The 16,303-nt window shown below is 42.0% G+C and overlaps 1 protein-coding gene across 4 annotated transcripts in view; it reads right to left on the bottom strand.

The window, feature by feature from the left end:
- Positions 1-16,303, bottom strand: part of srebf1 (sterol regulatory element binding transcription factor 1) — a 43,532-nt gene that overhangs the window by 10,980 nt on the left and 16,249 nt on the right. For all 4 annotated transcript variants that reach the window (XM_033040784.1, XM_033040780.1, XM_033040781.1 and 1 more), the window contains exons 9-15: positions 15,527-15,708; positions 12,617-12,878; positions 10,737-10,903; positions 7,019-7,187; positions 5,691-5,799; positions 4,911-5,020; positions 610-742 (exon numbers count right to left, since the gene is read on the bottom strand). In XM_033040784.1, the coding sequence (XP_032896675.1) occupies positions 610-742; positions 4,911-5,020; positions 5,691-5,799; positions 7,019-7,187; positions 10,737-10,903; positions 12,617-12,878; positions 15,527-15,708 (1,132 nt within the window). The remainder of the gene's footprint in view (positions 1-609; positions 743-4,910; positions 5,021-5,690; positions 5,800-7,018; positions 7,188-10,736; positions 10,904-12,616; positions 12,879-15,526; positions 15,709-16,303) is intronic.

Genomic DNA, 16,303 nt, shown 5'->3' with positions numbered 1-16,303 from the left:
CAGAGGAACACGTAGGGGCAGAAGCTGATGGTGTGCAAGGTACGTCTTGTTCTTGGGGTGGCGGATGAGGGGGTGCAGCTCGGGCTGTGGGCGAACTGCCACTTGTCGCTGTAGCGGCCAAAGATCATAGAGGAGCTCCTCTATGATCTTTGGTAGCGGCCCATCGGGGAGCGGATTCCTCTGGAGTTGGAGGGGGAGGGGGGTATTGTGCTGTTTGATCGCCCCCTGCTATCCCAGGGACAGGGAGACACAGCGGCTTTTTAGACTGGTGGGCAATCACTTCCAAAGTTCTGCCCACACAGTCAGTACACTTCTCCTACACTGTATTTCATACAAACATTTATTCTGCAAGAAAAAACGACATTGAAGACTCAAACTCGCGATCGAGTAACTGCCAGGATCAAGGCGCAAACTCGCGACCTTGCGGATATGAGCCGAGCACTCTACCACTGAGCCAGCCATTAAAATCTACGCTAAAACATTTCTATTCCGAAGACCGACAAATTCTGAATTACGAAAAGTGTCTGGTCCCAAGGCTTTCGGATAAAAGGTTGTGCACCTGTACTGTAGAAGAGGTTAGGTGGAGATAATTTAGGCAATGGCACCTACTCTGTTGCATGTAATGGTTTTGGCATGCATTCCACCATAGGATACAGACGTTCTGCTGCCTCATCATCACCTTGCAACCAGTTGATGGCAACAGCAATCATGGATGCCCACCACTTTGTGACTGGATCCGTGCCTATGAATATAATGAACACCAAGCATTAAAATCAGAAGTAACAGCCCAGGTGGGCACAAAGCCATATGTACAGGAAGATAAAAGGGTTTATGCAGTTGTGTAATTACAGAGAAGTGATGACTGGCATCAAGGTCCTGATTTGGGATCTGTCGCCTGTTTGCCAAATAAAACATAAGGTGCGGTAATTGATATCATTGAATATCAAACAGCCTCCCACATCAACTGTCAGGGTTCACACAAAGCCAAACAGATCAATCACACTGATGCAACTGGACTGTCATTGTTCACAGGCAAAATATTGCAGAAACCAAAAGCACAAAGTACTGTAATCACTCAGCAAGTTATGCAGAACCTGAAGCAGGGAGAACAGAAATAGTATAACAGGTCGATCACATTTCATCAACATTGTCCAAAGTGGATAAAATGATGCTATTTAGGAGTGAAGATGTGGGTTCATAGATTGAGTTGAAAAATTAAGAAGTCAATGTCATATGCCAGCAGATTGTGATAAATAGTTGGAGAAACGTGTAGTCAGAGTGATGGGTCCATGATGTCCACTGCATAAAGTGAACACACCCAGCCACAGAAACAGCATCAAAAACACATATTTTGGAAAGGATCCACACATTATCTTATGACATAAATGAAGGCTGTACAGCCCATTGAGTCTAGGATAGCTTCCTGAGCAATTGCACTCTCCCATATTTGACGATGTGACAAATAAAATGGATGAAGGAGAGCCAGTGGATGTAGTGTATCTGGACTTTCAGAAAGCCTTTGATAAGGTCCCACACAGGAGATTAGTGAGCAATATTAGACCACATGGTATTGGGGGTAGGGTATTGACATGGATAGAGAATTGGTTAGCAGACAGGAAACAAAGAGTAGGAATAAACGGGTCCCTGTCAAAATGGCAGGCAGTGGCGAGTGGAGTGCCGTAAGGCTCGGTGCTGGGGCCGCAACTATTTACAATATACATTAATGATTTAGATGATGGAATTAAAAGTAACACGAGCAAATTTGCAGATGACACAAAGCTGGGTGGCAGTGTGAACTGTGAAGAGGATGCTAGGAGGTTGCAGGGTGACTTGGACAGGTAGAGTGAGTGGCAGATGCAGTATAATGTAGATAAATGTGAGGTTATCCACTTTGGCAGCAAGAATAAGGAGGCAGATTATTATCTCAATGGTGTCAGATTAGGAAAAGGGGAGGTGCAACGAGCCCTGGGTGTCCTTGTACATCAGTCTCTGAAAGTAAACATGCAGGTACAGCAGGCAGTGAAGAAAGCTAATGGCATGTTGGTCTTCATAACGAGAGGATTTGAGCATAGGAGTAAAAAGGTCCTTCTGCAGTTGTACAGGGCCCTGGTGAGACCACATCTGGAGTATTGTGTGCAGTTTTGGTCTCCTAATTTGAGGAAGGACATTCTTGCTATTGAGGCAGTGCAGCGTGGGTTCACGAGTATAGCGGAACTGTCATATGAGGAAACCTTACCTACCTGTGGCATCACAGGTAGATAAGGTGGTCAAAAAGGCTTTTGGCACATTGGCCTTTATCAGTCAGAGTATTGAATATAGAAGTTGGGCGGTCATGTTGCAGTTGTATAAGGCGTTGGTGAGGCCACATTTAGAGTTTTGTGTTCAATTTTGGTCACTATGTTATAGGAAATATGTCGTCAAGCTGGAATGGGCACGGAGAAGATTTACGAGGATGTTGCCAGGACTAGAGGGTCTGAACTAGAGGGAGAGGTTGTGTAGGCCAGGACTATTCCTTGGAGCGCAGGAGGATGAGGGGTAATGAGTAAAATCATAAGGAATAGATTGGGTAGATGCAGTCTCTTGCCCACTCTACCTATTATTGTGGATAATTGGCCTAAACGTCACGTGTGAGAGGGATGCCTGCTGTGTTTTTAGAAACAGGTTAATCTTGTGATTGAAATTCAATTGCTGGTACATAGCTCCTTGAAAGTGGTGTCACAGGTAGATAGGGAGGTCAAGAAGGCTTTCGGTACATTGGCCTTCATGAGTCAGAGCATTGAGTATAGAGTATTGTGCTCAGTTTTGGTTGTCGTATTATAGGAAAGATGTTGTCAAGCTGGAAAGGGTGGGCAAAGTGTGCCTATGGGCCTCTTTCCATGCTTTAAGAAAAAACATTGAATAAAATGAAGAAATTGGATGTTATTTGCATCATGTACAACACGGATATTCTGGGCCGAAGGGCCCATTCCTGTGCTGGACTGTTCTATCCTTATTCTATTCCATAACAAAGGCTATATTCTGCAAAAATATGCTATATTCTGTTAATAATAACGATGATATTTATATTCTTATGCATCAATATATATGCTATAAGGTCATAAGTGATAGGAATAGAATGAGGCCCTTCGGCCCATCATGTCTACTCCGCCATTCAATCATGGCTGATCTATCTCTCCCTCCTTTCCCCATTTTCCTGCCTTCTTCCCATAACCCCTGGCACCTGTACTAATCAAGAATCTGTCGATCTCTGCCTTAAAAATATCCACTGACTTGGCCTCCACAGCCTTCTGTGGCAATAAATGTCAGATTCACCACAGTCTGACTAAAGAAATTCCATCTCATCTCCTTCCTTAAAGAACCCCTTGTCCTAGACTCTCCTACTGGTGGAAACATCTTCTCCACTTCCACTCTATCCAAGCCTTTCACTATTCCGTATATTTCAATGAGTTCCCCCCCTCATTGTTCGAAACTCCAGCGAGTACAGGCCCAGTGCCGACAAACGCTCATCATAGATCAACATACTAATTCCTGTGATCACCCTTGTAAACCTCCTCTGGATCCTCTCCAGAGCCAGCACATCCTTCCTCAGATATAGTGCCCAAAATTGCTCACAATACTCCAAATGAAGCTTTACCGAGCCTGATTGTATGATTCTATGTGCTGAAGTTTTCTCTCTGTGTGTAGCTGCTTTGCAGCAACAGGGTTTTATCGACATGGCAATGTGTGAGATTAGACGGCAGATTTATAGTGTGCAGATACATAAGGGGATAACGTTTAGTGCAAGGTAAAGCCAGCAAAGTCCGTTCAAGGATAGTCCGAGGGTCACCAAAGTGGTAGATAGTAGTTCAGCGCTGCTCTCTGGTTGTGGTAGGATGGTTCAGTTGCCTGATAATAGCTGGGAAGAAACTGTCCCTGAATCTGGAGGTGTGCGTTTTCACACATCTGTACTTTTTGCCTGATGGGAGAGGGGGGAAGAGGAGTGGCCAGGGCGAGACATGTCCTTGATTATGCTGCTGGCCTTGCCGAGGCAGCGCGAGGTATAAATTGAGTCAATGGAAGGGAGGTTGGTTTGTGTAATGGTCTGGGCTGCGTCCACAATTTGCTGCAATTTCTTAATGCTTGCTGAACAATTATTTTCTGGGGAGAGTTCAGTTTATTATCATGTGGACCGAGGCATATTGTCAGCATGGCCTGATTCTGTTCAGTTTAGCTTTATTACCATATATTCATCTTCAGAACATACACGGCATGATTAGCAAGTTTGCAGATGGTACTTAAGTAAAATTGGTTAGTACAGTGTCAGAGGTTATGGGGAGAAGGCAGGAGAATTAGGTTAGGAGGGAGAGATAGATCAGTCATGTTTGAATGGCGGTGTAGACTTGATGGGTCGAATGGCCCAAGTCTGCTCCTACTTGTGGGAGAGTCTAGGGCGAGAGGTCATAGCTTCAGAATTAAAGGGCGTTCCTTTAGGAATGAGATGAGGTGGAATTTCTTTAGTCAGAGGGTGGTGAATCTGTGGAATTCTTTGCCACAGACGGCAGTGGAGGCCAAGTCAGTGGATAAGGCAGAGATTTACGTACACTCTGAAATTTATGTTGAGATCGGAGTCGGGACTTTTTTACTGACTCCGACAGCACCAAAATTACTCTGACTCCACAGCCCTGAAAGAAAGAGAGAGAGAGAGAGAGACAGACAGAGACAGAGAGTATGTATTATGCAGTGTCTTATGTTTATCTCCAGTCAGAAGTGGATCCAATTTTGACATTTGGTCATTTATTTGTTCAAGTGAACGACTGCTGACCTGAAACTTGAACTTCTATCCCGATCCACAGCACTGGAATAATTTAAATAATCAATTATTTGATTGATACAATGACCAAGAACTACAATAATAATAATTAAAAGCTAACCTGTGACAGTTGCCATACTAGAGCCGATGGCAAAGGTTTGTGTGGTGATTGCGGCCGCATCAGAGCAACTATTCAGGAGTTGTAAGTACTCAAGAGCATCTGAGAATTCTCTGCAACAGAAAAGTAGTCAAAGGATAATGGACATCTGCGCAGGATCTTGCTCGGTTGTCCAAGATCACAATTGAATACATTTGCAGGATTGTGTAACCGATTTAATAGCTACATTTCTATAATACAGAACAGCAGCTACTAAAATAAATATGGAATACCAGCTGTCAAACAATGCACTATTCCTCTGATAGACTCTTGTCGTTATTATTTCTTTGATTGAGTAACAGACAAGGCAGTAACCTTATCATCCTTCAAAGTCTCAACAATCACATTAGTAACAGACTGTTACATAAAGATGTGAAACATAACTACTTATGATAGCAAGTCTGTGCCTTTCTTGATACTATTGCTGAATTCATTGATCTCAGCATGACAGTTAAGTAGACTGGAGTTGCCATTTAACCCCAAGGATCTCACCAATATTGTACACAAAGGTACCGAATTGCATGGAAACTGTTCCAACACTTCTAGCAGCTCTTTCCTCAGGTATGAATTATTAGTGCTTGGGCCAAGTCTGTGCACACTGTTAATTCAGTCAGAAGCCCATGGGTCAAATTTCCAAATCTAAGTGCTGAAAAATCTTAAAACATCGATCTGGCTTTTCACACCCTTTATTCTTGCAGCAACTCCACCCCAACAGATGACACAACTCCATTAATTTTTACTCACCCTCCCTCTCCAGTCACCGGCTTGCTGTTCTCTGGTTTGGCAATGCAATATAATGCTTTCTCCAGGAGATGTTCTCGGAAAGCCTGAGTAACCTGAGCCAATGGATCAACTAAGGAGAGAAAAATAGCTGTGCATCATACATTTAATATTGATGTAAACCATCGATAATTGCAGCAACCCTTGCTGCTGATTACTGCCAACATCTATCCTAATCCCCACTCCCCTCTTGTAATATGCAAAGCAAAAGGAGGATGCAATGAATCTACAAAGGGATGCAGACAGATTGAATGAATAGGTAAGTTAGTAAATGGAACATAATTTGGGGATACGCAGGTATACAATAAAATTTAAATAATTTATTATCCAACTATTTGGCACTCCTGAAGTTTAGGCATCTGACTGACTGGGGCCCTGGTACCATGCTTCCTCTGCTAAACCAGGACCCCACAATCTGCACTTTTTTTCCCCAGCCACCAGTGCCCCGATGCTGGCACTTCCTTTAAACTCACCGAGGCCCCTGTGAGTTTCCCTGCACTCTCTAGTCCCAGCAGTAAGGTGAATTAGAGGTAATTGCCTAGGGCCCCAGTCAGTTTCAAGGGAATGCAGCAACTGGGTCCCAGGTGAGTGAAAGAAAGCGCAGAGGCAAGGACCCTGCTTTAGCAGATGTAGTGTGATAACCTGGAATATCTGAAGTTCAAAACATGCCAGATTATGGGAATTTTACCATATTTAGCTTGGCAGAAAGAACTGTAAATGGAGAATAATTTTTAAATGTAGGGGAATAAATGTTCAGATGATTTTGGCATTGTCGCACACAACAGTGTTGGCACAGCAGATTAACTTATTATATGAAGTGGGTGTCCCATGATGAGGGACTGAGTAGGATGAGCACAAAGAGTTATGAATGCAGAGTTGCTGAGAACAATACATCTTTGACTGAAAGAGAATTAAGGAAGTCAGGAAACTTGCAGCAAAGCGACAAAGTAGATGATCATTTAGATTTTATTGAATTGTGAAGCTGGCCAAGGGAGCCAGAAGGCTCACAACTGTTCCAACATTTTTCATTTCCAGAGCTGCTGTGGGTGTGATTAGCTACTCTAGTCTGGAGACATACATAACATAAATTCATCTACCTGGCCTCATTCCAAGAGCGAGCTGCTGTTACTGGTCAACTGAATCTCAACATTAATAAGGATTTTCAGAAATGGATGATGTGGAGGTAAATGCAGAGCATAAAAAGCACCTGATGCTATTATGCACCCTCCTATCAATATGTGGCTGGGAGCATAACATCAACTTTTCTTTGTATTAATAAATGATTCAGTTACCTGGGTTTCCAGTAACACTATAAATGCTGTCTTTAGGGGTGCTTTTAACAGTCCAGTCCTCATCAACAAAGAACCTGTGCCCCTGAGGATGGCACAGCCATTTCATAGCTGGTGGTATGGTTCCCCTCTGTGACAGACAGATCTGCCTGGCACTGCTCAGAAAGATTCGCTGCAAGACAAAGATATAGAGATCTTAAACAAAGATAAGAATCAAAATGCCAGATTGATTATCAAAGCGCACAGTATAAAACGTTGACATAACTCATTTTAGCCAAGCAGTGGCATGAGGAAATGGTTCCTGCCCCTGATCACCATCCAGCAACCATCTCAAATAAGACAGATTTTGGCTGCGACATGGTTCTTTTCCCCAAACCCGGAATGCCAGCCATCACTTTCATCCCGAAGCTTCCCAACTATTAAAGAGGTAATGCAATCATAAATAGAGAGTTTCCTCGATGTGTTAAAACAATATGAACTTGCAAATAAAACAGCAACGTTGCATGTTTCCCACCATTGCTCATTTAAAATGTGCTTATGAGAGAAATCACTGCTCACTGGTTTCAGGGTACATAAAATAATAAATGTTTGGTAAAATCATTAAATAGACTTGGACTTCTCATGGACGTATCAAAAAGTAGGAAAGCAGAATCACGAACATGCAAGTAAAACAGAGCCTTCAACTGATCCATGCAGGCAGTGGAATGCAGCCTACCTACCTCTACTGGGCAGGAGCAGCACAAGGCACTGATCGTCATGAAGTGATGGAGGAACAACACAAACAGCATGCATAAGTACAGTGCCCTCAAGAATGTTTGGGACAAAGACCCATCATTTATTTATTTGCCTCTGTACTCTACAATTTGAGATTTGTAATAGAAAAAAAAACCGCATGGTTAAAGTGCACATTGTCAGATATTATTAAAGGCCATTTTTATACATTTTGGTTTTACCAAGTAGAAATGACAGCTGTGTTTATACATAGTCCCCCCCATTTCAGGACACCATAATGTTTGGGACACATGGCTTCACAGGTGTTTGTAATTGCTCAGGTGTAATTTCTACTAGGTGAAACCAAAATGTATAAAAATGGCCTTTATTAAAATCTGACAATGTGCACTTTAACCACTTGTTAATACCACCGGGTGGTGCGTTGATGGCAGCCACACCTACAGTCTGTCTGTTTGTTTCATCTTTTTTGTCGTTATTTTTAGTGTGTTTAAAAAGTTTGTGTTAATGTTCTGCGGTTTGTTTTATGTGGTGGGTGGGGGTGGGTGTCGGGGGAAACTTTTTTTTCAAACTCTTACCTTGCCGGAGACGCGATTGTTTTCTGGGTCGCATCTCCGGTCGCTCTGCGGCCTAACATCATGGAGCTGGAGGCCATGCTCGGACTGACTTTGAACCCCACCGCACGGCGTGGACTTACCATCGGAGCCGATTCTATGCCTGGGATCGACACTCCAAAACCACATGACGTTCGACAACCCCCGAACTGAGGTAAATCGCCCGGTGCGGAGGAGCTGAGATTCCCCCCTGATGCAGGAGCCTGATCACCCCAACGAGGTGGCCCGTCGCCGGCTACGGGAGTAAGATCATCCCGTCATTACAAGGTTAGAGGCCCTCAACCTCTGGAGGACAAAGAAGGGAAGAGATTGAACTTTTTTTCACCATCCATCACAGTGAGGAATATGGAGGAGTCACTGTGGTGGATGATTATGTTAAAATGTATTTGGTGTGTTCTGTTGCTTTTTATTATTATGACTGTTTGGCAAATCAAATTTCTCGTATGTTGCAAACCATACTTGGCTAATAAAGTATGACATGACTATGTGATTTTTTTCTATTACAAACCTCAAATTGTGGTGTACAGAGACAAATAAATAAATGATGGGTCTTTGTCCGAAACATTATGGAGGGCACTGTAATATGCTATTGTTTTTGTTTCCCTGATTTCTCGCCTAAACTTGTGCGATCTCCTGGTTGCTAAACACTTTAACTCCCCCTCCGACACTGACATTTCTGTCCTGGGCCTCCCCCTCTGTCAGAATGTGGCTCAATGCAAATTGGAGGAACAGCACCTCATATTTCACTTGGGCAGCTTACAACCCAGCGGTAAGAATATTGATTTCTCTAACTTCAAGTAACCCTTGCTTTCCTTCTCTCTCCGTCTCCCACCCTAGTTCTCCGACTAGTTTCACTATCCTTCTGATTAATTTTACTGATTAGACAATAGACACAGGAGTAGGCGATTCGGCCCTTCGAGCCAGCACCGCCATTCACTGTGATCATGGCTGATCATCCACAATCATTACCCCGTTCCTGCCTTCTCCCCATATCCCATGACTCCGCTATCTTTAAGAGCTCTATCTAACTCTCTCTTGAAAGCATCCAGTGAATTGGCCTCCGCTGCCTTCTGAGACGGAGAATTCCACAGATTCATAACCGTCTGTGATTGTATGCCTTCTTGTCATCTACCCCTCAGCTAATGAATCATTCTACATGTCAATATCGTCTGCTTTGATATGTCATTTTCACTCCTTACCCCTCCATATCTCTAGTCTCCCTCTCCCGACACAGTCTGAAGAAAGGCCTTCACCCGAAACATCACCCATTCCGTCGTTCCAGGGATGATGCCTGTCCCCCCGAGTTACTCCAGCATTTTGGTCTATCTTCAGTGTGCACCAGCACCTGCAGTTCCTTCCTACACTGTATATTCACTGACTTTTGTATCTAATTTGAGTCTCCTCTCTTTTAATATTCATTCAGTCTGATTCCACTCTCCCCTCATCCAGTATTCCATCAATTCCAGTCACCAAATCCCTTGAAGATAGTACCTCCGGAACCCTGCTCTCCACCACTATCATGCTCCTATCTCCCGTCACTGGGATATACATTACATTACTAACCAACACCCTGCTTAGCTTTAAAGTTTTGCAAAGCAAAAAAACTGAAGGTGCCAGAAATCTAAAATAAAAACTGAGATTGCAGAAAATACTCATCCATTCATGCACTGTCTGTTCAGAGAGAAAGAGAGTTAATGTTTGAGGACATTTAATTTTATATTAGAACTAGGAATCAAGTGTGTTTTTAATTTGAATGTATGGAAGAAACTAAGGGAATGCCAACACTATTGGGGAAGACCAAAGAAGGTTTCATGAAAATTCAGCATTTTTTCCTCATTTATTGTAAATTTCCAACTACAGGGCTCTGAATCCCACAATTCCAAAACATTGTTTTCTTCCTTTGTCTCATTTGCCTTCACTCATCTTCCACTTGCACCTCCTCCAGAATGGACATTTGCAATTAGTAAGACTTTACCCTCCTCTTACGGCTAGCTGAACCGCCACTTCATCAGTTTCCCCTGGCCTTCACCCCTCAGACAATCCCTTTGCAATGTCCACTCTTTCCTTTTTCTCTGAAACTTACCAACTTGTTCAATTCTGATAGGTGGCTAAGCAGCTGTGGAAACCTCCTGTTCACATACATGTCCTAGTAAATGTTACCAGATTGGAAGTGTGAAGCTTTGATGCCAGACATAATATTTTAACCCGTGCCTCCCGTGTCCATACACAGGCACAGATGGCACATTCTGTAGCAAACATCAACACAAAGCAGGAAATGAGACAGATTCCTCATTTGTTTCGGGGAGGATGTGCCATAGCACAGACTTGCCAATTCAGTATCTTTCAACAAATAAGAGAAGACATGAATATCTACTCACGGTCATGAAATGGAGCCTTCTGTGCAGGCTGATTTTAATACGAATTGCTGCTGCCACGTACATCTCTGCCATAGTGGCAACAGAGATAGCATCTCCAGCACATTCAGCAAGGTTTACTGCACTCAATGCCATGTTAATTGCGGTTAAGTAGCTGCCAACCAATTTGCCTAAGAGTTACAAGAAACAAGACGGTTGTTAATAACAAATCCATACTTATAAATAAATAAGGTAATGCAAGGATAAATCGGTAAAATACCGCCAAAACAAAAATCATAGTATCATTTATACTGCTAGCAATACCCAGCACCCCCATCCACTCAATGGGTCTGCATTATTCTTAATGGAATCCCACAACTTGAGAAAGCTAAATATGATGTACAACTGAATTTTTGCTAGCACATTTATTTCAAAATAAAAAGGGACAATTGCTTTCATCAAAATGTTCATAAGCTCCTTACTTTGTTCTATTATTTCCTTTTCTAGACATTTATCTTTACAAACTGGAATACACTGCAGTGCAGTACCCTTTGTGCAAAAGAATACAAGAAAAATCGGAGCAGGAACAGGCCATCAGACCACTCAAGCCTGCTCTACCATTTACTATGAACATGACTGATCTACAATGGCCTCAAATTCTCTTCTGTGCCAATTCCGCATAACCCTTAATTTTCAGTCTTTCAAATATCAATCTATCTCTACCTTAAATATGTAGAAGAACATAGAGACATGTTAGAACGTCTCCACAATTTCCAGTTACTCCACCAAAGCTCCACTGTACAGGTAATTTACTAAATGGAAATGCCAGTTCTAGAGCAGAATTGTTACCAGTCACATGTCTAAGTGGCAATGATGCAGTCAGACCTCCCAACAGTCAACCAAGCAAGAGACTGGGACAAATAGTAAATGTGTAGTAAAAGCTATCAAGTTGAAACTTGTTTCCTGACCATCTCTACAATTGTTTGAAATTCTGAACACAACACGATGGGAGGCCACCAGGCACCAAGGGAGTTAAAACTATATGTGCCATTAAATCCCACATCTCATGAGAGCTTTGAAGACTACATAGTGCCACGGAAGAGCAGGGAATTTACATTGGTTTTCTTACCAACCCTCCAGTCATTATCTCATTTGTTTCTTTTATTGTGTATCTGATTGTTGTGTATCCTACATTACAAAAGCAAACACGTTTCAAAAATAATCAATTGACTATGGAGCACAATGTATGATATAAATGTAATTTCCTTCTTTCACCAACAAACTAAAAAATTGGCTTTATCTATCATTAACCTGCATTTTCAAGCAGGAGCCACAGGTATAGGAATCCAACTTTACTGAAGCCCACTATGGTACAATGGAACATAGAACAATATGGCACAGGTACAAATCCTTTGGCCCACAATGTCTGTGACGAGCATGATGCCAAGTTAAAATAACCTCCTCTGCCTGCATGCAATTAATTTCTCTCCATCCTCATGCATATCCACGTGCACATCTAAAAACCTTAGTAGCCACCATCGTATCTGCTTCCACCACCAATCCGACAGATAGGCGGCATTCTAACTGGGACCAGTAAACCTACGGTTGGCTAGGGTATGACTGAGTTTGGATCATTTGACACTGGAGTGCAATATCAGTTCTATTGATTGCTGAACCAGTTCTGTCCCAATATTTATGTCTTCCTCCGAATGGATTTACAATACAGTGAAGTTAACTGATTATGAATTCAATTTTTTTCTTGTTGCCGGGAACCACTAAAATGGTTGACTGTCAAGGCTTATTTCATAAATCGTGAACTAATCTGATACAAAACTGCATTTGCTGTGGTCACTGTACACTCAATATCATTCCATCATTCCTTCAGTTTTGTGTGGATTACATACCAGTCATATGAAGCTGCTGCAGCTTGTGATAGACCAGCGCAGCCTCTTCAGTGCATTTCCTCATGTCGTCCTTCAGCTCTTGGTCCCGTCTGAAACCACCAGCCTGTGCAGCAAACCAGCGGCCGATCCACAGTCGCTGCAGAATATGTCGGATGACGTTCCACATTAGGCTGCAGGCAAAATCTAAATTGGAAGTTGGCAGGGGGCGCCCCAACGCTTTCAAACAAATCCAGAGGTTCTGGGAAGCCTGTGCAAAATCTCCCTAATAAAAACACGGACTGTTACTTTTCCAGAGATTTCAAACTACTACCACATTTTTTTTTTTTTAAATAGCCCTTATCTTTTTCTTTGCAACGGAAACCACCGCATTCTACTGGCATGTAGCTGATGATTTCTCCAAAACACTTTGGGACTGTCAGGATATATAAAGATGCCATATAATTGTTTTCTATTTCCTTGTTTGGGAATCATAGATTTCTGGTCCTGCCTGATGTGAAACAATCAGTTAAATTAGACACCAAAAATGTCTGAAGTTGTGCATGGCAGCAATTCTTCACTAAAGAAGAAACCTAAAACACCATTATGGCAAAAAAAAAAAAATCATTAATGTGTTCGGAGCAATATCAGGGAGTAAAGATGATGTATAAAAATGTTTTGCTTGGCAATTAATTAATGAATGGTTCATATAATATTGGTCTAGAACATCTAGAAATGGCAGAACATTTTTATGGACCACTTAAATCAAATTTGATTGTATTTATTCTGTGCAAGTGTAGCATGTCTTTAATTAATGTATACCCACACAACACAAACACACACACACAACAATGGAGACCACTCGGCAACACAGTGAAGCAACTGGTGTACAATCCCAACCAATGCCATATGTACAATTTACTCGTGTAAATCATGCAGCTTGTACAGGCATCTCTTGCATGAGCAACTCTTAACAGGAGTATTAAAGCCTACTTGTTATTTGATAGGACCATCTCTTAGTGGATCACTGCCAATGAGTCCAGTAATTTCAAGGGGTGGTCATTTGCCTATGTTCCTTTTCTCAATCCTTGATGGATCCCATTGTCCATAGATGACTTTCACAGCTCCATCTCTGGCCATGACACCCACCGTGATCTTTCCCAAACAACTCCAATTAAATCTGCTGCTCATCTTCCCCAATGCTCCTCCTAACCTCTTCTTCCACGCACCCTTCCATAAATCTTCTCACTGACTAGCCAGCCTTCCTCCAGTAATCTTCCCAACACCCCAACCATCCTCATAACCCTATTCACTTTCACCTGACACTTTGTTTTTGAACAAATGTGTGCAAGGACAAAACTGCAGTTTAATGCAGGATGTTCAAAGCATTACTTTGGAATTGGAACAAAACACTGCACATAATGGAAATCAAAACATAAAACACTGTAAATACTCTGCATGTCAGAATGCATCAGTGGAAACAGAATTGGAGCTCATGTTTCAAAGCAATGTCCTTCATCAATAGAGAGAAAACAGCTTGCTTACAATTGTAGAAACCAGATTTCGATAAAACGCCTGGAATGTCTTGGATTTATTATTATTGTCACTTTTACCAAAGTACACTGAAAAGCTTTGTTTTACATACTCTCCAATCAAATCAGATAAACTGTACATCATTACAATCAAGTTAAGTGCAAGTATAATAGGTAGAGCAAAGGGGAAGTTACAGAGTGCAGAATATAGTTCACAGCTTTGTCTGTGATAGGGTGTGGACCATTGTTCAGGTAATGATCATTTGCAGAACTGTCTAGTTAATAGATGAAGGGATGTCAGAGAGAGCGAGGGAGAAATAAAACTAAAGATGCTGTCTCATCTGCTGGATGTTTCCAGCGCTCTGTATCAAATTTCCAGCAACTGCTGTGCATCTCAATGTTCCAATATGTTCTTTTGTTCCCCCCCCCCCCCCCCCCCAAATGCCTTCATTTAATGATTAGCTGAAGAAAAAATACTTTGTATGACTCAGACACCATGGCCACACTGGATCACAAAGACTTGCTTTGTTCTCTTCACCCCTTGCCTTCCTGCAACTAAAAATGGGCTTGTTTTCTCAATTTTCTAGTTGTGATGAAGGATACTAACTGGAAATGTTGACGCGATTTCTCTCTCCACAGGGCTGTGCTGTGGCAGTACAAGTGGTGTAGCAACCGTACAGCTCCAGTGACTGGTGTTCAATCCTGACATCAAGTCTTATCCATTGGAGTTTGCACATTCCTCCTATGCCCAGGTGAGGTTTCCTAGGTTCTCCAGGCTTCTCCCTCACCCCAAATTCATGGGGTTTGGTAGGCTAATTAGGCTACTGAAAATTGCCTCTCGTAGGTAGGTGGAAGAAGGATCAGTTAATAGCCACATCATAGAATCATACAGGATGGAAACAGGCCCATTAGCCCAGCCCATCCATTCCCAACAAGATGTCTACATGAGGAAATGTGGGTTAACAAGACTAATGGATTGCCCTGCGAGTTAATGCCATCGCGATGGGCTGAACACCCTCCATCAACGCCATATGATAGTATGAAAAATAACATGAGGTGCTACCCATTCTGCTAAGTGTTTCTAACATTTTCTGCTTGTTGGACTATTAGATACCTGGGCCTTTCATCAAACTGGCACAGCACTTCTGCTATCCATTACTGTGTACGATCACTCTAATGTATCGGAACATGCACCAAAGATTTTTTTATGTATATTATTGTTTAGGCTCACTTTCGACTGCATAAATTAAAGGTTTCAACTTGATTCTAGTAAATAGGAAGGTGCAAATTTTAAGCAATTGCTGCAAAAATAAAAGAATGGTGAGGGAAGGCAAACATTTATCCATGGTAAGTCAACCATATAAAGAATAGACCAGCATTTGCTTAGCCAAACCATCCTTACCCTTGCTAGGTCCAGATCCGCCTGCTTTCGGTGCCTCCAAAACAAGACAGACGACTCAGAGTGTAGCCTCGTGACCGGCTCGCCGTAGACAAAGATCTTAATGAACACGATCAGGACAATTATCCCATTAATTAACCATAGGATCAGTGTTGGCCACAGCCAGGAAAACCAGCTAGAAGAAGCTATTGGGGGAAAACAAATTCACCAAAAATTATTTGTTAGGCAAATTAGTTATTGTCCCAAACAGTAACAATGTATCATAGAATAAAACAAGGAGACACTTAATCCATCAGAATGTCCACCTCAACACACACTTATATGGATTAGTCCATCATGGGAAACTTGTGCAGTTATCCATACAAGCTTCCAGAACATAAAAAAGAGAGACCAGTCATCCATCTTCACAATTTACCATAGCAATACAGTTCAGTTCAGTTCAGTTAAAAAAAAAGTGGCCCTCAAATATTAAAAATTACTGGCTTTAACTCAAGCGTAAATTAATGCAATTAAAAAAATTGCTCAGGTTGCTTTTCCACTTTCTACAGGAAAGTAGCACATATTTCAATTAACCATGACAAACGTGCCAGGGAAAAGCAACCTATTGGGAGAATACAAAAAGGTTTGAAAATAATTGTTATAGAGCTGGACAGTACAAAAGTAAAACCAGCTAAAAATTGAGTCCTTATTAACACTGTCGTGTGTTTTTTTAAATTGATACATTGATGAAGGGCTTTAATACATTATTATGCTCAGTGGCATAAAATATACTGATGCAGG

This window comes from Amblyraja radiata, chromosome 22, assembly GCF_010909765.2.
Source record: "Amblyraja radiata isolate CabotCenter1 chromosome 22, sAmbRad1.1.pri, whole genome shotgun sequence".
NCBI classification, from domain to species: Eukaryota; Metazoa; Chordata; class Chondrichthyes; order Rajiformes; family Rajidae; genus Amblyraja; species Amblyraja radiata.
The sequence above is the reverse complement of the archived record's forward strand: the minus strand, read 5'-3'. Positions and strand labels throughout refer to the sequence as shown.